The sequence below is a fragment of the Aythya ferina genome (genome assembly GCF_964211825.1).
Source record: "Aythya ferina genome assembly, chromosome: 5".
NCBI classification, from domain to species: Eukaryota; Metazoa; Chordata; class Aves; order Anseriformes; family Anatidae; genus Aythya; species Aythya ferina.
In genome coordinates, this window is record NC_140301.1 from 56,191,354 (window position 1) to 56,210,188 (window position 18,835).

An 18,835-nucleotide genomic window follows, 5' to 3' on the forward strand; every position below is an offset into this window, starting at 1 on the left:
AACAAGAAAAGGATTAAAAGTAGTGCCACTTGCAAGTTTTTTGAGATCAGGAATGTTTTCAGGAAAGGAGACCAACATCATCATGGAAATGCAGTAATCATTATGGAAAGAACAGCCTCGACTTTACATTTACGCATATAAATATGTAGGTGTTTATCTGTGATTTGCTCCATTCAGCCTCTCTCCAGTTGCCAGGAAAGCCCTGCTTTCCAGCTGCACAACCAGTATTATCACTGTGTGCTATTTTTGGCTGCCAAGTACATTTCAAGCCACGTCATCCTTCCCAAGCCAACACTGGCATGAAGGGCGGAAACTCATCTTTCCACTCCTCTGTCATCTGCTGCTGCTCCCATCTGGACTCTGGCATTGCCTGCTCAGTCCCTGCTGCAGAGGGTTCTCCAGATGATTTTCCCTGGTCCTCCCCATTTCTTTGAGTGAGTGGCTTTCCAACCAAAGCTTTGTGTGGGAGGCTTCATGTTGGCATCCAGAGTACATGTCCCAAATATGTCCAGACCCACCTTCTGATCATAGTGCAGAGGAGCTCCTGGTAAGTAATCTCTTGATGGGTGATAGTGTCCTTGTGCCCAATGCCCAGAATTTTTCACAAGTGTCTTGTTTTTAATGTCATATTCTTTTGAAACTAACAGTTCGGTAGGTTTCCAGTTCTTGTCATACCTGTTAACACTGGGTCTTTGTCTGAGAATGTACCTTTTTTCTTTTTTTTTCTTTTTTTTTTTTTTTTTTCCCTGACACTGTACAGCTTTGATTTCCATAGGTTGTTAAAGCCTAGTAAATATTATAAATTTCACTTCCTTTTTAAGGTTTTCCTTGGCTTGGTGCTACCCCACTACTTAGCTGTTTAATGTTTTTCTGTTCTGATGTGACATTGCTGTTGGGTGTTTGGAAAATCTCATATGGACAAAAGCGTCTCATGAAGTTATGAATCTCTTCAAATATAAGGTTTGGTTTCCTTGGATGTGCTACTGGAGCAGCCCTCTCAGACAAAGCTGTAACCACCACTAGTCTGAGCTGGGCATCTTGTGCTGTGCCTCCCCGAAGCTGCTTCCTTTTTCCACAAAATAATTAAATATTCATTATGCCAGAAAGTATGTGTGTGTGTGTGTGTGTGTATGTAAGGCTACAGCAGAGTGATTAGGGCACTCACCTGGTAGACAAGAGACCCTGTTCCCAGTGACTGCTCCAATGAATATTTAAGTATTTCACATTAAGTATTCATTGGAGCAAGGATAGGAGCAGACCTCTTCCATCCCCAGGGGAGCACCCAAACACTGGGCTGCAAAGCCATTCTTTCATTCTTTCTTTCTTTCTTTCTTTCTTTGTCCCAATGAATATTTAATTATTCCAGGCCAAACAGGATGGCTTCAGTGACAGCAACTGAGATTCCCTCAGTCCCACACATGCACCATAGCTCTGATGATTAAGGTGTGCATATAGGAGGCGTGGGTTCACAGTCCCTTGGATTTAGAAAGAAGTTGACTCTAGATCTCCCATACATTGCATGGGTCTTCCAGATTCTGATCTGCTGGATAAAATACACAGACCTCCACCATTCTGCCTCTGGTCATGAGACAGAGGTGTTATTGATGTTTGTATGACCCCAAGCTCAGAGAAAACATCCTTACCAGTGATACATGATGCTAAAATCTGGCTTAAAAATCCCTCAGGAGAAGGTATCAAAGCTGAAAACGTTCCTCACTCCCCTGCAGTTCCTGCTGTCTGTGTTATGTGTTTCCTGCTTATTGGGTTGGCTGCTGTGGATGCTTTTTTTAAACACATAATTGTCTTGTGAATTGTGTAGGAAGCCTAGGCATCCACTAGAAAGCCATGCCAGTAGGCTTGGTCTGCCCAGCAATGTCACCCCTAAATCCCTCTCTGGATCCAGCACATAGTGGTGTCTCTTCCAAGGCCAATGAGGTCAACATGTGTTTAGTAAAGGGCATATACAATGTGTGATGCACAGGAAAACCCATGGACCCTCCCTGGGCAGTCGGCCAGCCCCAAACTGTAGGTAATGGGCTTTAATCTTGCCTCTGAAGCCCAGATAGGGTGTGGATGAAGTGCTGAGTGTGGGGAAAGCATCCAAAGAGACAAGGTGTAGGGCAAGGCTATCTGACTAGATAAATGTAACAGACATTGAGGAGTAGAAGGTTAAAACAGGAAGAAAAACATGGAGAAAGGGCTCATTTTTCCCCACTGAGTGGGGAAAAGGCACATGAGGAGAAAGAGAAGGAAGAGGTGTAGAAAAGACAACTTTGATCTTAAAGTAAAAATAAAACATGGAGAATTTCTGCCACCCACTTAGGTCTTTGAAAAGTAGAAAATTTGCCATCTGCTGCTCCACTTTCTGAGGACAATGTGTGTCTCTGAACTGAGATGCTTCGGATTTGCTTTGGGGGGGGGTTAACTTTGGGAACATTCCTACACAGAACAGAGTTTTATTACTATTATTGCAGCCCTGTTTTTTTGTCATTTGGCAGAATCCACAGCAATCTGATTTCATTATCAAAGACTGAGTGTGGCTTCCAAGGAAAAAACAGAGCAACAACATAATTGTGATACCAAATGGCAAACAATTGCTTCTCATACCCTTCAAGATGTCCAATCACGAGATTGTTGCATAGCTTCAGTTGTTTAAATGGCAATATCACATCCAAAACAGAGCAGCCTAGCTCAGAACACTTCAAAGGTGCTTCCAATAATGTGAATCTTATCTTTCATATCATATTTGTGTTCTACCCCAGTCTGTTGAGCAGCTATCTTCAATAACTGTTCACTCCAATTTAGAGAAATCCTTTCTGATACCTTGCTGTCTCTTTATCCAAGCTTTTTTTTTTTTTTTTTTTTTTTTTTTTTTCCTGAAAAGACAGCTTTAGTGTACTGAAGATCTATGACAATGATATTTATATTGGCTTGGTGTACGTATTACAGCGATATGACTGTAAATGTCACATCAGATGTGTTTCATATCATGTCCTTCGAGGGATGTGGTAAAAATATAGCCACAAAAACTCAAAACTTCACCTAGATTCATTACTCTGGTTTGAATGGCCATGTGTTGTTTTTTGATCAACTCTTTAGACAGACGACAGTAGCTGTCCTCCTTCAATATTGAGGAAAAGGCCACCAGTGGACCAAGCTGTGGGGGAAAAACGGAAAGCAGAGAGAAGGGTTCGGTTTCGTGAGCCAGAAGAAGTTATTGAACATGGTATGTTCAAGCTATTAGGCTTTCTGGCATGACCTTTCTAGTTCTTAACCTTTCCCCTGTCTGTCCTCATCAGCCTCCCCCTCTGTTAGTAGTATCTGTCTTTCTGAGCTCAGCATGGAGCAGGGGACAGACACCTTCTGTGCTGTGCTCTGCAGAAGTGCACCTGGTCCATTCCCCTGCCTGCCCTGGAGGATCAGGTTAGAGCAGCCTCAGGCTGTTCTCATGGCGAACTTGCGGGACCACAAGGACCATTGTAGACCAAGGGTTTTGCTAAACACCAGGTCTACCCTAGAATACTGCTTTCATTCATAGGGGATCTCAAACAAACCAAATTTAAATGTGCTTACATCAATCTGGGTAACTAGAATGTAATACTGGGGAGGGAGCTCACCTTCTGATGTTTCTGAGCAGCCTGCATGGCAAGGGACAGAACAGTAAAGATCTGAGCCCGACTGGCCCACTGGGATTAAAAGCAGCCAGGATGTAATGTTTTCTGCAAATAAGAGTGCCCAAGGAACAACACAGCTAACATGACTTCTGGTCTTTCATTCATGAACCAAAATAACAGCTTGTAGGTAGGTCAGCTGGGAGTGACCTGAAGCTGAGGTCTAACACAAGGATTCAGTTTGCACTTCTGCACATGCTAAATGCAGATCATAAGCAAATAATTGTTTTATTCTGGCTTTTACTAACAGACCCGACTAAGACAAATTGTGTTTATTGGTAGGAAGCTAAAATTGTATGGTTTTGATACATCTGCCAGCACAAACACAGGTGACAGAAATTTCCATGTCAGCCACCTGTCTGGACTGCTACTCAGCTTCTAAAAACAAGGCTTGGCATCCACTGCTGTGTCTGTATACAGACTTCTTGTTGGTTTTGCAGTGTACTGCTTCTGGTGCCTAGGAGTTAAAAACTGTTTCTTGATAAGGTTGTTGGCACAGCCTGGGCTTTCCTATACAAACTGAACACATGGGAAGAATCAGTGAGTCAGCCCTTAACTCTTCAAAGCTCTTTTGACTGCCCAGGAGCAGGATTTGGATGAGATGCAACACCTCTTTCAGCTCCCTGCCAGGGTCTGTGCCCCCAGATCAATGCTTGGCACCCCACAGTCAGTCCAGCTTGGGATGGGGTTTTGGCACCCACCAGCTCTGACCTCAGCGCAGCTGTGCTCAAGCCACAGGAAGCTGCAGGGATAGGAAAGACTCTGACTCTTCCATGAGGACAGGAGAAATGTCACAACTCATAATTGATATTCTGTGTTACAAACAGACTGTGATTTAGATGATTTGCTGTTTGTCCATGCAACGTTATTAAAATAGAGACTGGTAGGATGAAAGGTGCTGGCACCAGTGGAATTTTTCCATGCTTCCGACTTTTCATCCTGGACTGCATCTGGGCCCCAGCCACCAAGCAGAGGCAGTTCCAGGATGCTGTTGGATAAGAGTTGCATCTTACAGTCGGGTCTTACAGTCGGATTTGTTTTCTATATTTCATTCTTTTCTTAGCCTTCTGGTGTCTCTCATCTCTCTTCTAGAAATGATGCAGAGTAGGAAGAGGTGTTTTTTTTTTGTTGTTTTTGTTTTTTTGTGAGAGCTGACTTCTGGCCATCCTGCAACAGCAGCAATCTCTGCTTATGAAATTCCTCATACAATATTTTTTCTCATTTTCCTGAAGTGCACCTATATCTACATATTTGCATGGGGTGGATAGATCCTCATCTGGCATAAATGCATTCAGCCAAAAGCAGTGTAAGGAGTTGCCCAGTGTCTGCAGGGTGACAGGCAGTTTCAGAAATACCATCCAGTGCATGCTTTTCTTTTATCTTCAGCAAAGAGACACCTCCTTTCCAAGTGTGTAAGAATATTTTTATTCTGTTTTCTAGTTATTTCCTGCTGTGACTACGTAGTGGGTAAGTCAAAGTTTCACATTATAACTTTGAGGCATTCATGGAACTAACCTGAGTTTGCTTTGTGGTGGCGGGAATGAACTCTGCAAATAAAACCTCCAAATATGAAGGTTGGCAGCTGTTGCTTTTTCTTTCTCAGCACATGAAGCACAGAGAGTTGATGAGGTCTGCTGCAGTATTTTAAACAAGACATCTAGCAAGACAAATAGTGGAAACAAAAATGAAATCCCTGAAGCTATTTTTAATTTAAATATAATTAATATATTTTATGGCAATGAAATAGGTACAGGTTTTTCACTAAGATATGCAGGGAAAGCACCCCAAGCGAAACAGTAGTTCTCCCTGCTGACTTTCTTATTTGGGGAAGAGACAATTCATTTATACACTGGCGGTGGGGTAGAAACAATAAAAATAATCTTTTTTTTTTTTTTCTTTTTGTTTGCAAGGATGTTTGAGGCCAAGCAGCCTCACAGACCCCCAAGGAAATGTGTGTATCTGGGTGTTATTATGATGGCGATCATCTCTAGAGGTCTTGGCCAAAATCCAGCCCCTTCTGCATGCAGTGCAGTAAGAGGGGAAGGGGTACATATATCCATGTATATGTACACACACAGAGATGTAGTGGTGGGAGGCCAAAAGGAACAAGGTGCTGTGGGCGGGAAGGAGTCTGGTGGAAAAGGAAAGACCAAACATCCCTCAGGTAACAGTGGAAATGTAGGGCCAAGGCAGGACCTGAACCATAATCTCTTGAATGCCAGTCCAGTGCTCTTCTCACAGACAAGTTGCTTTTTTTCTTACGTGTGTGGACACATGGCTAGGGCTGAACATGCTGTTCCAACAAACAATTCAACAAATTTAAACACCTTTTTTTTTTTTTCAATTTGCAACTTAGAAAAGAGCAAACACACACTCCAGCACACATTTGTAGCAGTGTGATTAAGCTGTGTGAGCATAGCTCAGAGCTATTTTTGGGTTGGGACTGTTCTTCCACATTATTTTTTTATGTCTCTGGGCTAAGCATATTCCTATGTTGAAAGGATATAATGAAAAAACAAGTTTGCATCTGAAATAACCCAAAAATTTGACATAGAAAGTAACTTTCATGAGATGAAAAACAGTTTTAAGCACTTCAAAGTTTTAAGCACTTAATAGAAACAGGCTGATTTGAAAGGCAGTCGAGCATTACAGAAGTTTCACTCTCACAAAACACACTCATCAGACAGGTTCCATGCTTTGAAAGGCAGGCAGCCACCCAGCCAAGAGCTGTATCATGTGGCCCGGGAGATCAAACAACGTAAATGCCACCCTCCAAATCAAAAAAAACCTCTGCATAAGCAGAAGGTGGTGAGTAATTCACTGGTTAAATACTTACATAAAAACCATTCATAGAATAATACCAAATAATCAAATTTATAAAAATTGAAGTCTGCTCATGGATAATTTGCAAACAGAAAGAAAGGATAAATTCAAAGGAATAAATTATTTGCTGCAAATAATTCAGTCAGACCTATTATGGGACATTGATTTGGTTTCTGGTTAGCTATAAAATGACTGCCTATTAACATTTTACCTTTTCCCAATACACTTTTTGATACATTATTATGGTTTCTTGCTTGGTTTTACGACTTTTTACTTTCCTCTCTGTACATCTGTATGACAATTTAATTGACTGCTGTGTATTCCAGGGCTGATATTAGAAGCTAATTTAAATATGTTATAGCTAATGTTGGTCCTTTACCCATAATAATCCTTGCCACATTTTTATCTTCTTATTGATTATGTGCATATGGCAGGAAAATAGCTGCACACTTTGGATTTCTATTCAGGCGTGAATTCACTGCATTAAACATGCAGTGAATACTGCATGTTTAATACTCAAAGTGTTTTATAAAATAATACTGATAGTGCAATGAGCATGCAGCCAAACAAAGCAGACAGATCTGAACCAAACTGCATCCCAGATACCCATGGATGGATACACACATACAAGGGCTGACACCTCTAAATAGCTGCATGGACATCAGAGAGCTAAACGTAGCCCATTGACTTCCACACATGAACTATGCCTGACCTATAGCACTTTAAACATCCTTTAATTATATTTTAACAGGCAAGAAAAATGTTTACAGTGTCCTCCTGCATAAGAGCAAACACTGAGGATGTTCCAGTGTAATTAGCACACCTAGCACTTAGAGAGAGGTTAAGCCAGCCAGAGCTTTCTAAATGTGCCTGTGCCTTGTCTCAGATGTTTCTGTAATTAGCAGAGGCCCCAAACAGGCTGAGTTACCAGGGAAAAGGACAGAAATCTAGATCTCTCTTTATGAAACATTTGTAGGCATTAAATAATTAGGTAAGGTGGCTTAATATTCTCCTAGTAACCTAACATTTAGCTTTAAGGTATAAAAAATAATTGCTGGAAGGAAAATTGAGATTATGCATTAGCTATGGTAATCCTGTTCATATTGTATATAATTAAACTCTTTAAATGCACCATTAGATGAGGGCTTTTATACTCACCACCCTGCATCAGGAGGTGTGACCTGCTATCATTTAACTGGTGCCTAGAGAAGTATTCACAACCGGAGCCCTGTGTACCCTGCTGTTCCCAGAAAAGTAGGACAAAGGCATCAGTGGGGGGTCAGGTTTGGGAAGTGTTTAAGATGACACTAAAATAATGCTGCTTTCTTTTTCCTCCCCACCCCTTCTCAGTCCATGACAGGTCATCATCTGGCCTGCCTATGCTCCTGGGGCTCTCCTTTTGCGCTGTGCTGATCCTGGCTGCGAGTCTCTACTACACCAGCATGAAGCAAGACACCAAAGTCCTGGAGGAATTTCAATCCCGACTTGTTATCTTCTTTCTTCAGATAAGACACATCGCTCATAAATGCTGGACTTGGTTTATGAGGTAGTAGAGATGACCTCCATCTGCAGTGAGCCTGGCAGACATCTCAGAGCACTGGTAACCATCACGCAGCAGATCAAAGCTCCCTGTCCACTCAGTCCCTATGCAAGGAACACATGAGCATCCAACTCAAAGAACAAGAAAATCACCCCTCTTGTGCACTTTCTAGCAGCTACTTGTTCTCCTTTCCTTTTTTTTTTTTTTTCTTTTTCCTTAACATTACTGAATGATAATAATAGCACCAAGATGTTCCACCAAATTGATGCTCCATCATCCTTAACAGCAAACAAGTGTCTGAGTTTTGTCCCCCGAAAAGCTTATAAACTGCTGTTATGAGGAGCAGAGGCAGAGAGAGAAATTCATTGATCTGTGCAGGCAGCAGCATGCTGAATAAAAGTCTCCCGAGTCTCAGGTCAAAGCATTAAATACCAAATCATCTTTCTCCTCAAGTCTCCTAAGAGCTATTCTACAGAAGTTAAAATAAAGCTGAACTATTGCACAAACACTGCTCTGGTGGCCAAAGGCTTGTCAAGCTGCTACATTTATATACCTGAAATGATTGTTAGTAAAATCACGGCAAATAGCTTTCTTCTTTCCCTTCATGCATTTTTTCCTCCATGGGCAAGAGCTGACTCTTAATGTTTCACTTGACTCCCAGGTGTGAAAAAGAACATGAAAACTCATTTAATTGTAAACAGAGCATTTGCCTAACATAATACATAGCAGCATCAAATCCCAGGTTAATTATCAAATCAGTGGCTTAATCCTCTGGGCTTGATTCAGTCCATAAACCCCACGAGCTGAGCTTACAAGATTTATGGCGGTGCTTGTCTTCAGTCAGAGGTTTTGCTTTTATGTCTGTGTGTTCAAAACCTTATGTAAGGGTATTACGGACTGTTTATGAAGGTGTGGGGTCAAAGCCCTGTTATCTCTTTGTTGTAGCACCATACAGTGCAACCTCTCTGGAGCCAATCATTTTAATGGAGATCAGGCAATGAATGTGGAATGATGTTCTGGGTGTCTGAGAGGACATCAAGCAAGTGCAAGCTTATGAGCTTGAGCTATGTTTTCTTCCTAAACAAAAACATCATGTCACACTTTTCAGGCCTTAGATTCTAGTCAAGTAACACTTGATATATGCTTAGGTTTATTCAGTGTAAGGATGACAGCATAGCCCATATGAGCTGAAGAAAAAGAAAAGAAAGAGAAAAGAAACAGGGCAGAGAATATGGATGTGATGACTGCACGACCTTGACTAGAACTCCTCTGCCTTTGCAACCCACTAAAAACAAGAAAAACTGATGATTTATTCTTAATTGACTTTTTTAAAAAAAGAGAGGACAATACTTCTCTGCCCCACTAATCTTGTCCAAGCAGCCCAAGGACTTAAACCAGGCAGAGGATAAAAAGAAACCAATTATGCAGCCTTCTCTCAGGAGCAGAGTGGGCAGCAACTTGTCTGAGAATGAGTACAAAAAAAAAAAATGCAGTCAGAGACAGAAAGAAGTGGCTTCAGCAGCCCTTTTAATGTTTTTCCTAAGACGTCAAAGGCCACAGCAATTGCACCTGACAAGCTGCTGGCCTGGGACCCAGAGGTTGCTGCGGGAGCATTTGGCTCCATGGCTCTTTGCTCAAACCACTTGTGTATCCCAGCTCACAGGGTAAGTCCCCTGGTGCTTCCCTTCTCTTTCCCCACCTCAGCCCTGCTAATAAATCAGAAAAGTTTTAAACTTGTGTGCTGGTGAATCCGTGGTGGGAAGGTTTGGATTGTGACACACATAGGGCAAGGGGGTGATTGCAACTCCTGTTTTCACTTCTGTTTATGACCTTTTTAATGTTGCTGTTGGAACTCTCTGCAAATCAGTGGTGTACCTTTTGGGGTCTGGAATGATGTGCCCTCCTAGCACTCAGTACATACAAAATGGGGACCTTTTTTGGAGGGTCTGTTCCCACACTGCAAGTGGTGGCATGTTGTAATAGGAGGGCAAAGCCTGGGCTGACAAAAGCTGGGTCATCTTGAGAAGGAGAGCAGTACAGGGAATCCTTCCTGAGTGCTGTCAGCCTGGTTTTGGTAACTTGAAAACAAGCCAAAGAGCTAAGATAAAAAGGGATCTCCTCTTTAGGACTGGGAGGAACAATGTGAAAACAGTGTGCATGGACACATCTCTGTGCTGCTCCCCAGGAGATGGGCATGGGACCTCCTTTCCCTCAGCCCTGCTTCAGATGGAAAATGGCCACGTTCTCCTTTTTATCAGGTGATAAATCAGGGCCAAGGCTTATCAGTGTGAGTGAGGCACACTCTGAGAATGGCTATCACAACCGGGCTGTCAGGGAAAGTAAGCAGAGGAGCAGCTATTCCTGGCTCTGGGTGAGACAGTTTTGGGCACAGGCAAAAGCAGCACTTGAGCTGTCTGCAGAAGCCTCCCCGTAGCCTTGCTGGCCTCCTGGGTCAGAACTGTTTTGCTGTGGTCTGTCAGCTCCACGACAGACTGCAGAGAGCCAAAACAACACATTGCAGAGCACCACCAGATAGTTTGAAATAAATAAATATTAAACCCCATCCCTGGGACAGCAGTGTCCTTTTTCAGTTGAAGAAACTGAAGCTGAGAATCTCAAACCAATGTATCTGTACGACTGAAGGAAGCAGATCAAAAACTAGCCTGGGAACAGGGGTAAAAATTCTGACCTCTAGGCCTGCATTTAATTTCTGGTTATCAGGTTCGCTGTGGACTTACCTGCTTTATTTCCTCCTCACGCTGAAGCTCTTGTCCCCTTGCTTCACCCACGCTGCTTACACAGCCACACAGATGCACACACACACCCTTTTCCCACTCTGTCTTCCTTCTGCTCTTTATCCATCACACATCTATCCTCAGTGCTGTGAGCTGGGCAGGATTTCTCATTACTCTTGCTCAACAATTTTTTTTCTAGATGTGACCCCTTGGTGAGTCTGTGAGTTTGGAGGAGTTGAAAGGATCCCTGAAATTATAATGAATCAGTCATGTTGGTTACTATTTCCCCTGATGGTTGTGCTGGCTAATATTTCCCTGCAGTACAACTCCTGAGAATTGCCTATAAGGAGGAAAACAAAAGGAGAAGGACCATATAATTTACTACAAATGGACTGAATGCTCACATGAATTCACTGTGGTGCCAGCGTGGAGACCAGCTATAAAAGTCAGGAATCCTGAAGTCAACTGGCTCTGAGCAATTATTTAGTCTGGCTTGGAAATGGTCGTGTTTTTGCCTCAAAGAGCTGGCGGAGGAATATGGAGGACAGGACTCTTGCAGCAGATTTTGAAGCAGACAGTGAGGATGTGGGCTTGCCATGAGCAGTGTCTGTGCTGGTGAGAGTCAAAGGGCCAGAAGGAAGCAGAAAGAGGTTTATGCATGAAAATGGGCTAGTGTGAGGGCCTAAGGGCAGAAGTGATGCCTAATATCCCTTATGTAATGGGTGTTAAATTCCCCATAGCAGGAATCAGCAGACCGTAGCAGTGTTGCTTTGACAGTGTGCAGTACATTCCTGCAGCAGGAATGGAGGGCAGCTGCCAACACCCTCTTCAGGCAGTTACACCCCATCAGCAGCACCTGATTGCACGAGCAGGTGAATCCATACTCATACAATTGCAGGAGATAGAAAAGGACACAGCAAGATGACACTAGATTTTTTTACATTAACCTTTTAATGCACTTGGCATTAGTGCTGGTAAAAGGAAGTTCCAGAGACTGCTTACAGTCCTACTCCTTTGCTTCTTCTCTCCAGTTCTGCTAGTCTGGAAATAACTCATAGCAGCAACTTTAGTTGACATTTCTGCCTTTTGTCACTTTGAAGCAATCAGAAAGGTTGGCAGCATGTGGCTAGAAAAAGAATATTAGCAGCTGCCCTCAAGAAATAACTCAGAAGCCTCCAAGATATTAGAGTGGACTTGTTCCTTATTAATTCCTTGCTCCAGGAGATCTGCTGGGAATCTTTAGACCCACCCCTAAAAAAAAAGTCTGGGGCTACAAAAAGAAAATTAACCGATTGGCATTTAGAAAATGAACCTGCTGTGCAGCCTGTGGTACCCGTGCAGCCTGTGGTACCCCACTACACTTGGTAACACGTTGGCTTTCATCTGCATCCCATGCAGGTGAACTGCCCTCTCCTTGCCTGCTGCAGCTTTAGGGCTCACTGCTGGAAGATGGTACCAAGAGGGCTCAGCATAGGGAGGTTGGTCATGTCTAAGACCATGCAAGCTGCAGCATGGTGATACCAGGGAATGAGGGAACAAACTAAGATGTCACCACTGACTTTGGTAATTATTTTTTAACTTGCACACAGTAAATTCAACTCACTGTCAAAAATCCAAACACAGAAATATTAACTTTTCAAGTAGTTTATTCATATATATCACCAAATCATAAAAAGCCAATGCACCGTCCAGCAAAAAAGCATCAATATATAAAACATTAAATCATTATCATTAACACTAGAGTATACCACTTACACTGAACCCAGTCCAGCTCCTACTAAAGCCAAAGGAAATTTTGTCAATGACTCTACTAGCAGAAGGATTGGACTCACAATTTTTATTTGCCAAGTGTTTACAAATGGCTGTATTAAAATGCTAGTAAAAAGCTTTCCTTTTGAGACTGTATCAAAACAATAAACCTAACTCCATTTCGATTTCTGTCAAATGCATGCAATTAATGCTCCAAATCAGCACTTGTTACACTGCAGAAGAGCATACAAAACATGAGAAAGAAGATCCAAAACAGACCAGGCTCTACCCTCAGCTTGTGCAGACTGGCATGGCTCCAGCGAGGCTCACAAAGCTAAGCTGCGTACACCAGCTAAGGATCTGCCCCAATCCTACTTTCAACAGTTAAATGAATTATGGAAACCTGGAGACTTCCAAAACAAATTGTGAAAATCTGCGTGGCCCAAGCTAAAGCTGAAAGCAGTGTCAGCACTGCCTGCCCAGGCTCTGCCACGCTGGATCCCTCATGTCACAGCCTGAATGCTGAAATCCCTCACGGGAAGAGCACTAATAGTTCTCCACACTATCTATTTTTATTCTGAAGTATGGCACTCTCATGTCCCTCTTGACTGTGCTTGTCCCTGATAGGAAGAGATGTGAGAAAAAACGCCTGATTAGCCTGATGGCAATAAAACCCTGTGAAATTATTCCATAAATGTTTTTAAAGAAGAAAGAATCCAGGGAAAGGAGATGTCAGTGGAAGAGGTTTATTATTTTTCTTTGAATAAAAACCTGCAAAAGCCTGCAAAACTCTTACAGCAGTATATTTTAGATCATAATATATTGATTTCTCATTTGGGCTGAAAAACTGCAGTAGCTTTACTCAGAGAGTATTTGGCTATAATATGCCACCTGTCTGAGCTGGCTGTGGACCCTGTGCAGTGGTTCTCCCCCCAAAGGATGCCCTTCAGCACTGAGCTTCCTGAAGTCATTTGGCAAAAGGACTGCTTTCATCTCTTAAAAACTTTGGTGTAAGGAGGCTGTTAGCACCTGTAGAAGCCAAATGGTGAGCACACTTTCAACAAAGAGGATTAAAATCGTTGCAGCAGCCTAGGAAGTGTGGCAAGGGTTAATTAACTACATCAAGATCCAGCGTGTTGCAGGAGGATGTGCTGTATTTCAGGCACAAATAATTGCACCTCACAGTGTTAAAAGGGAAAAATAATTCCTTCTTCTGCAGGAGCAAGTGGGAGAAAAGCTCTGGAGTGTGTTATGTGGGATACCATGACAGATTATTTTAAAACATTTCCCTTCCTTAAAATCTGTGGATTAATATCCCACTTGTCTGACTGCACCAGGTTCCTCAAGGGAGTGCTGGCACCAGTCTTGAGAACCTTTCAGAGCAACATGTCAGACAAATCAGGCCTGGCTTGTGTAAAAGGAAGAGTTTGGCGTCGAACCCCAGAGAGCCCAATGAGAAAAGAGAAAAGCTGAAATGTTTTTTCTTATTTTCTTTTCCACAAAAAGTAAAGTTTGCAATTTCTCTTGCATTTGTAAACACTGTGCAGAACCTGTATACAAACTGAAGTCAAACTTGCCTAAATTTGGAGGGAAATGAAGGGAAAATAAGGAGTTTTGCCACAGGGCCATTTATCTGCCTGCGTGAGAAATCACCCAAGAGGTCAACTGCAATGATGGATCTTCATTCCCACCTCCTGTCAGGGTATCTCCACCCTCACTTTGCAACATAGGTGGGAAGAAAGAGGGATCAAAACCTTCTCATATTTTGTTTCCACCGCAAACAAATAATTCAAGTTATTTCAGTGAGCTCTTGCTGCCAGGTACTTTATCTCCTTGATAAACACCATAACCACCAAGCTAAAATGACAGTTTTTAGGAATTTCTAGCCAAGTAGAAAAGTTCTAACAGGAAGATTTGAGGGATATCCAGAATAACAGCATGGTGAGAGCATTTGCCATGCAGATGGAGGCTCATGCCTCCCCAGGAGGCAGGGAGGTTAAAAACCTGTGTCTTGCAGCTCCCTCCTGCGAGGGGAGGGCTGGGAAAAGAGGGCCACAGCCCATTTAATGAGTAGCTCCATGCTTCTGCCACTCCTGTGAAATCCTACTTGCCAGGTAACATAACTTTCCATGTCTAACAAGTCATGATTGCTGACATAAATTTAAAAAAAATAAATAAAATAAATAAAAAACATTATTTGACCCATTAAAAGGGCTATTCTCAAAGGCTTTCTTGGGTGCCTATGCCCATTTTATAGGAACAAGGATCTGACAGGAAGTTAATGAGATAAATCCTAAATCCTTAAGCTCAAAATGAAAATAGAATTTAGACTTACATACATTCTTTTCTTTTGACTGTTTTATGCAAGAACACTTCAATCAGTTATAGCAGCTAGGAGAGGTAGAAAGGTTTAAGCACTCAGGTGAATACGTTCACATTAATCTATGTTTGCAGTATCAGTTCGATTACATTCTTTGGCATGGACAAAAGAAACTAAAGAGAAAGCATTGCTATATAAATACTCCTCCCAACAACAGAATGGAAAGATGCTATCAATTACATGCCTGCCTTGAAATAAACAGTACTTGCTATATATTAAGTAAATCATTGTCTAACCTCCCAGAAACAAATGTTAAATTTTTTTGAGAGACTGCAGTTGTGTTTTTCTCTTTTATGCCAGGAGTACATCACAATGTTTCCTTCTACGCAGTTGTTAGATTCAGAAATTGCATGGAATGTTATCGCTTAAAGCAAGCAAACAAACAAACAAAAACTAGAAATACTCTTAGGTTTGTACCTGTGAATGCTAAAATATAGTTCAGGTTAGGTTTACTCTTCCTTGTGGGGAACAAAAATAAAAATATATACTTCTGGAGGGTAGACCATGAACAGAAATAACTCTAAAACAATTTCAGTGCTCATGAAGCCATATGAGCATTTTCTCACTGCATGCAGGTGTGGAAACTAGCCAGGCAAAACCTAATTCTCCTCCCAGATTGCCTAAGCATAAGAAAAGGACGTTTGTGGCCTCCAAAGCAAACATTCCAATGAGATAAAAATGGGCTATTTCCATCAGCAAGGGAAGTGGTCTGAGATGCGAATTTAGGGTCTGTATACAGAAACAATTCCCATTAGTTCAAGGATGTTCACATCCAAGCCATTGATTTAGAAGAGAAGACAAAAGTTTGTCAAACTCCAGATTAGTTTGTCATGGAAAACTGTAAATCTGATGAGTCTGAATGATTGTCTGGATATGTGTTAAATTAATAATTTAAACAACAAAAGCGATGCAATACATTAGAGGTGTTTGGAAAATGGGGAAAATAAAAGCCTCTTTCACCCAAACACACAGTTTGCATGGACTTTCCTGCACTGAACATTTTGCAGGTGACATCATCTCTGAATTTGCACATTTTCTATTTCTTTTTCTAACACCCATTACACAGACTGATGTGTGATTTGAGGTTGTGCAGAAACCTTGTTTCCAGCATAAAGCCTATCCAATGGCCTGTGGCTCATACTTCCTTAGCAATGGGGCCACAAATCCTGAGTCCGCATCAGCCTGAAGAGACTTGTAGGCAGCAAATAATGTTGCCATTCTAACACATATCAGTCATTTGGGAGCCTGTAGTGAACAATTTCTGGATCTTGGGTAAAAGGACCCTCTGCTAATACATTAATACTGTAAAATGTGTGCTGCTGTTCTCTGAGGCTCTACCTCCATCCTGAGTACTACACAGGTTAAGTCAGCAGTGTGTTGTGTAGGTGAGGGAAGGCCTTGAAAGGACTCTGTTCCTTGCAGGACTTATACATGACATTACCAAGAGCCTGGGGAGGATTTAAAACCTCTGCAAACCCCCATTAGAAACCCATCTCAGCCCTTCGGAGGTTGTGCCCTGGCTAGTGCTTTCCCACTCTGCACACATCACACCCGCATCCACCTCTGGATATCATCACCTGTGTGTCACACTACACAGACCCTAATAACAGCAAGAAAAAGGCAATGCTGAAAGTTAAGGCACCCTAATGACTACTCCAAACCATGCTGTCTGTATCCATACTGCAGTATGGCAGTGCTGTTATTTCTGAAATTTATCTGTGTACATTGTACATACATGCATACACCATCTCTGAATCCTGACACTGAATGCTTTCATCAACAAAGTCTATCTACTTAAACACCCATCACCGGTTATTACAATACCCATTTTTCTAAGGGACCATAGAAACATTGCCATAGCATGCATATATCCTTAAGTTCTTAAAGTAAATCATCAGGCTCTTATTTTTGTGATTCCTACTGGAAGTTCACAGCTGAAAAATGCCTCCTGAATTAGTGGGATAGGATGTTATGAACATTTATGCCCTCATGAGGAAATTATGTTCCAAAAATAATTGGCTTTAATTGTTTCTCCATTACAAAAATAAATAAATAAATAATAACCAATATTGATCTAAAATCTCAGCCAAGATGTTTTAGTTTGGCTGAGATTTTTCTAACACAGCTTGCACTGCTGGCAGGGAATTGGTAAGGAAATTAACCACAGATGGTAGCCAGGACACAGGGAATATATTCAATATAACAGAATACTGGCAACACCCCAGTGTCTCAGAAAGCAGCATCCACTTGCTTTTGACTGTCTAAGGTTCAGCCTGCATTACTAGCAATTTGCCCAGGCCAAAATAAGATCCTTTGACTGTGGCTTTAACATCACAAGGAACATGCCTAGAAAATCAGAGCAGCCCACACTCTTCACCTGAATGACCCACAGCTTTGCTACGGGCAGCAGCAAGCAAGCTGCATGGCCAAAGGCCACAAAGATCTTTTCTCTTCCATCATATGAAAATAAATATACACAAATATAAATATCACATAATGTTCATGTTCTTTGAATATATCTCTTGCTAGAGTGTTCCCAGATGCCTGTTTTTGGATATGGTAAAATAAACAAGGCATTAAAATATCACAAATATCAAAATATTTCACTAAGACAAAACACTACTGCAGCCAAACTCTACACTGCTTGTCAATGGATGACTCAAAGAAGAGGTCAGAATGGAACAAAAGAGAGATGTGTATACGTAGGTATACATAATGTTGCCATTCTAACACACGTTCAGTGAGTTGGCCTGAGTGTCCAAGCTTTAGGGGAAGAGTTGCAAAAAGCTAAATGCAAATCAAAAAATTCCAAGGAGGCTCAATAACTGCATCCTTGGATGGTTCCTTTCCTCCCTCCTGTCAGACAGGGAGCTGCTCACCACACACTGCGTTCTCACCTGCCCAGGGGCTTCCCTCAAAACCAGCTTTGCATTTAAGCATCAATTAAGCTCACAAGCTGGGTGCCAGCCTCACTCCACCTGCTCAGCTGTGTGAAGCTGAAGAAAGACCTCTGTCATGTGGGACTCAAGGGAGAACCTCAGCCTCTTTCATTTTACAAGCCAGCTCCAACGACCATGCTTGTATGTGCAGGCATTGTAATCGCACTAGGGGTAAAGGAATTCATCCAGGTAAATGAATGAGACAGGCCGAGCTTTGATGAAGTTAATGGGTGAGTCTATACATGTACTTGTTTTGGGGTGGCATTTCCAAAGGCTGAAGTGAGGTACTTCTTTCCTATTGGCTTTTTCTTAGCAGTAGGAACCTGGCTGCCCCAGATGCTTTAAAGATCCCGCTTTCTGTCTATTGAGCTGCAGAACAATGAAGATAGTGTCACCGAGACAGTGTCAGGGTGATAAATTTTAAAAAATATGAAAACCACAGAAGCCAATGAGAGGAGAAACTCCAGACCCAGTGTCTGCTGCTTTTCATAGAAGTAGAAAGGAGGAAAAGACACAAAGACACAAGGAAAGAGAGGTAGAAGAGGCTGTCAAGCGACTGGACAATCTCACAATGAACAGCAGCATCTTCCTGCTCAGAACCTGTGACCAGGCTTGAGCCCTGGAGCCTCAGAGGAGGAATATGGGGAAGGCACTCACTGCCATCTGCCCGTCAGTTCTCAGGGCCCCCAAGCAAGACCAGTAACCCACATGTTACTGCAGCCTGTGTGATTGAGCATATACAGGCATTGTACTAACCAAAGCAGGAGTGTGATCCCATGCAAGGAGTTAGGCATGTACTGAAGGTATTTATGGCAGGATACATCACTGGTGAGTCTTAAATTCAAGGCAAGGTTGGAAAGGGAAGTAGTGTCTGTTATAGTCAGAGAAACAACTGGGGAAACAGAGGAAATAAGGTATCTTTCACGTCCTAAGCACTTCTTCCTGGTTAAAAGGGAAAGGTCATGCCCTGGCATGGGTAACTGCAGGAATGTCCTTCC

General features: G+C 42.2%; 1 protein-coding gene across 1 annotated transcript; it reads left to right on the top strand.

The window, feature by feature from the left end:
- Nucleotides 1-367: 367 nt before the first annotated feature.
- Nucleotides 368-15,418, top strand: LOC311437261 (nutritionally-regulated adipose and cardiac enriched protein homolog). Its single transcript, XM_084520286.1, has 4 exons — nt 368-547; nt 3,100-3,226; nt 5,112-5,138; nt 7,845-15,418. The coding sequence occupies exons 1-4, from the start codon at nt 494-496 to the stop codon at nt 8,042-8,044; spliced, it is 408 nt and encodes a 135-aa protein (XP_084376412.1). The 5' UTR covers nt 368-493; the 3' UTR covers nt 8,045-15,418.
- The last annotated feature ends 3,417 nt before the right edge of the window (nt 15,419-18,835 follow it).

What these genes read in the sequence shown, in the direction of transcription:
- LOC311437261 (XM_084520286.1), top strand. Translation starts at nt 494, where the DNA reads ATGTCCCAAATATGTCCAGACCCACCTTCTGATCATAGTGCAGAGGAG. An exon ending in ATAGTGCAGAGGAGCTCCTG is followed by an intron (nt 548 to 3,099) that starts GTAAGTAATCTC and finishes TCAACTCTTTAG; the next exon opens with ACAGACGACAGTAGCTGTCC. An exon ending in CTGCTGTGACTACGTAGTGG is followed by an intron (nt 5,139 to 7,844) that starts GTAAGTCAAAGT and finishes ACCCCTTCTCAG; the next exon opens with TCCATGACAGGTCATCATCT.